This window comes from Capsicum annuum, unplaced genomic scaffold (assembly GCF_002878395.1).
Source record: "Capsicum annuum cultivar UCD-10X-F1 unplaced genomic scaffold, UCD10Xv1.1 ctg74316, whole genome shotgun sequence".
Taxonomy (NCBI): domain Eukaryota; kingdom Viridiplantae; phylum Streptophyta; class Magnoliopsida; order Solanales; family Solanaceae; genus Capsicum; species Capsicum annuum.
The window spans coordinates 1-2,259 of NW_025884418.1; the positions used below are offsets into that span (position 1 = coordinate 1).

The 2,259-nt window shown below is 28.5% G+C and overlaps 1 protein-coding gene across 1 annotated transcript; it reads left to right on the forward strand.

The window, feature by feature from the left end:
- Positions 1–118: 118 nt before the first annotated feature.
- LOC107875725 (hyoscyamine 6-dioxygenase) lies at positions 119–550 on the forward strand (the record flags this gene model as incomplete). Its single annotated transcript, XM_047405127.1, is given in 1 exon segment — positions 119–550. A coding segment is annotated over 1 exon segment (251 nt), but the record flags the coding sequence as incomplete, so codon positions are not given.
- Between the last annotated feature and the right edge of the window lie 1,709 nt (positions 551–2,259).

Consider the following 2,259-nt stretch of genomic DNA (forward strand, 5'->3'; position numbering starts at 1 on the left):
TCTACTAGTTGGTTGAACCCAACATTATCCAAAATACAATTTGTATATTGTTGAGAAATACATGATTTTCTGCTTCTTGATTATTTTTATCTTTACTAATCTTTGGTTGGTATTACCCAGGTGATAAGTAATGGGAAATTAGAAAGTGGAATACATAGAGTGGCAACCAATTCAGTGAGAGATAGAATATCTGTTGGATGCTTAACTAGTCCTGCCTGTAATGGAGAATGCATCATTGAGCCAGCAAGAGCACTTTTAAGTGAAACCAATCCTCCTAAATACAAGCCATTCTCCTGCACTGAGTACTTGAAGATTTTCTTCACTGACACTTCTGAATTTGAAGCTGCACTCAACCCATATAAGCTTTAATTTATTTATCCCTAAGGAATAAATGATGCGCTTCTAATTAGGGTAAGGCTGCATACAACAAACCCTTGTATTTCGACCTAAACCTGAACTCTGAACCTAGTAGTAACTTTAGTGCATCGGTCTGCTATATACCTCGAGGAGGTAATTGTGTGTGTTTTATGTTATGTTTTGATTTTGTGCATTTTCAGTTCCATGCTACAAATTATTTACTGTACTATTTTCTATGTATTATGATCGAGTTTGTGATATGAATTAAAAATTGGATAAATTACATAAATTCAAGAGACTATATTACCCAATATCCCTTGCCTTTTTAAAATTTACATAAAATCTCGATTTTCAACTTTACTCTTGATACATATCAACAAAACCCCCATCCTATTTTTACTCTACCATTTAACTTATTCAAGCTATTTTTTTTTTCAAAAATTTCCTTCCCTAAAATCTCTCCCTAATTATCATCAATTAAAACATCTTCCATCTTCAAGCTATTTTTTCGTCTTCAAAGATTTACTTCCCTAAAATCACTCTCAAACAAGTTAGCACTATGCAGGAATAGGACTATTTCTGCAAACATTATTTTAAATTTTCCCAACACTGGTCAACTTCACTAGTAGAAATTGTAATCGATCATGATGTTAAAACTAAAAATATGTATCCGGCACAGTTTACTAGTCGTTCTAATTAAAATTGTTGTCACGTTTTACTTTTTAAAAATTAATTTGAATAATTTTTAAAGCTAAATTAGATTGAGTTAGACTAATACAATTCAATATTAATTTTCTGAAAACATTTTTCATAGTGTAACCGTGATTCATATGAATGATACTTTTGTTATCAGTATATGGGTGATACATTTGTTGGCAGTGTATGAGTGATACAATTTGTTGTTAAATATTTGGTGATACATTTTATTGACAATGTATGAGTGATACATTTGCGGTCAGATTATTGATGATACATATGTCCTAAATGTTTCTATATCTATTATATTTTTTGATTTATTTATAAATTGGTGATACATTTTAGCATATAAATAAATGAATCATCTTTTAAATTGTGTTTTTCTTAGCATATTTATTTCAACTATAAAAAGGTATCACTAATATAATATATAACCTCTTAAAACTAATGCAGACAATATTAATATGAATCACAGAACTTTCATAAACATTTAATATGAATCATATAAATTTCAAACACACACTCTTTAAATATGAATCAGAAACTTCAAACTTCAACTTATATGTATTATGCTAAATGTATCATATATATTGAATATCTAATTTTGAAGAAAAAAAAAGAGATAATACATTAATATGACTCTAAACTTAACACCAAACTATAACTTTGACCTTAAACTTTGACAGTGCACAAATATGACCTCCGATCCTACGTGGCAAAACGCGTGTTCAACATGCAAAATTGGGTGCGTCCAGCTTAAAATCTAAGGGCATAATACATAAATATGACCGTAAACTTGACACCAAATTATAACTTTGACCTTAAACTTTGACAGTGCACAAATATGACCTTTAACTATTCAAAACTGCACAAATATGACCTTTAAATGACTTTTCACTATTATTTTTTCATTATTTTCGGCTCAAAGATTAAAATGGCATCTAATTTCTTTTGTCATTGCGGAAAAAGAGCAATATTGAAGATTATTAATTAGGTGGGTCAGCCTCATACAAAAAAACCGCGTGGGTATGTATAATTATTATAAAGCAGAGGATGAATTTAAGTTATATAATATATCTAAATATAATTTATTTAAATATTAAATTAAAGATGAAACTATACTAATAATAAAAAAAATTATAGTTTTAATTAAACATTGTTAAATTAACATTATTAAGGATAGTAGTAGTAGTATATTAAATTAAC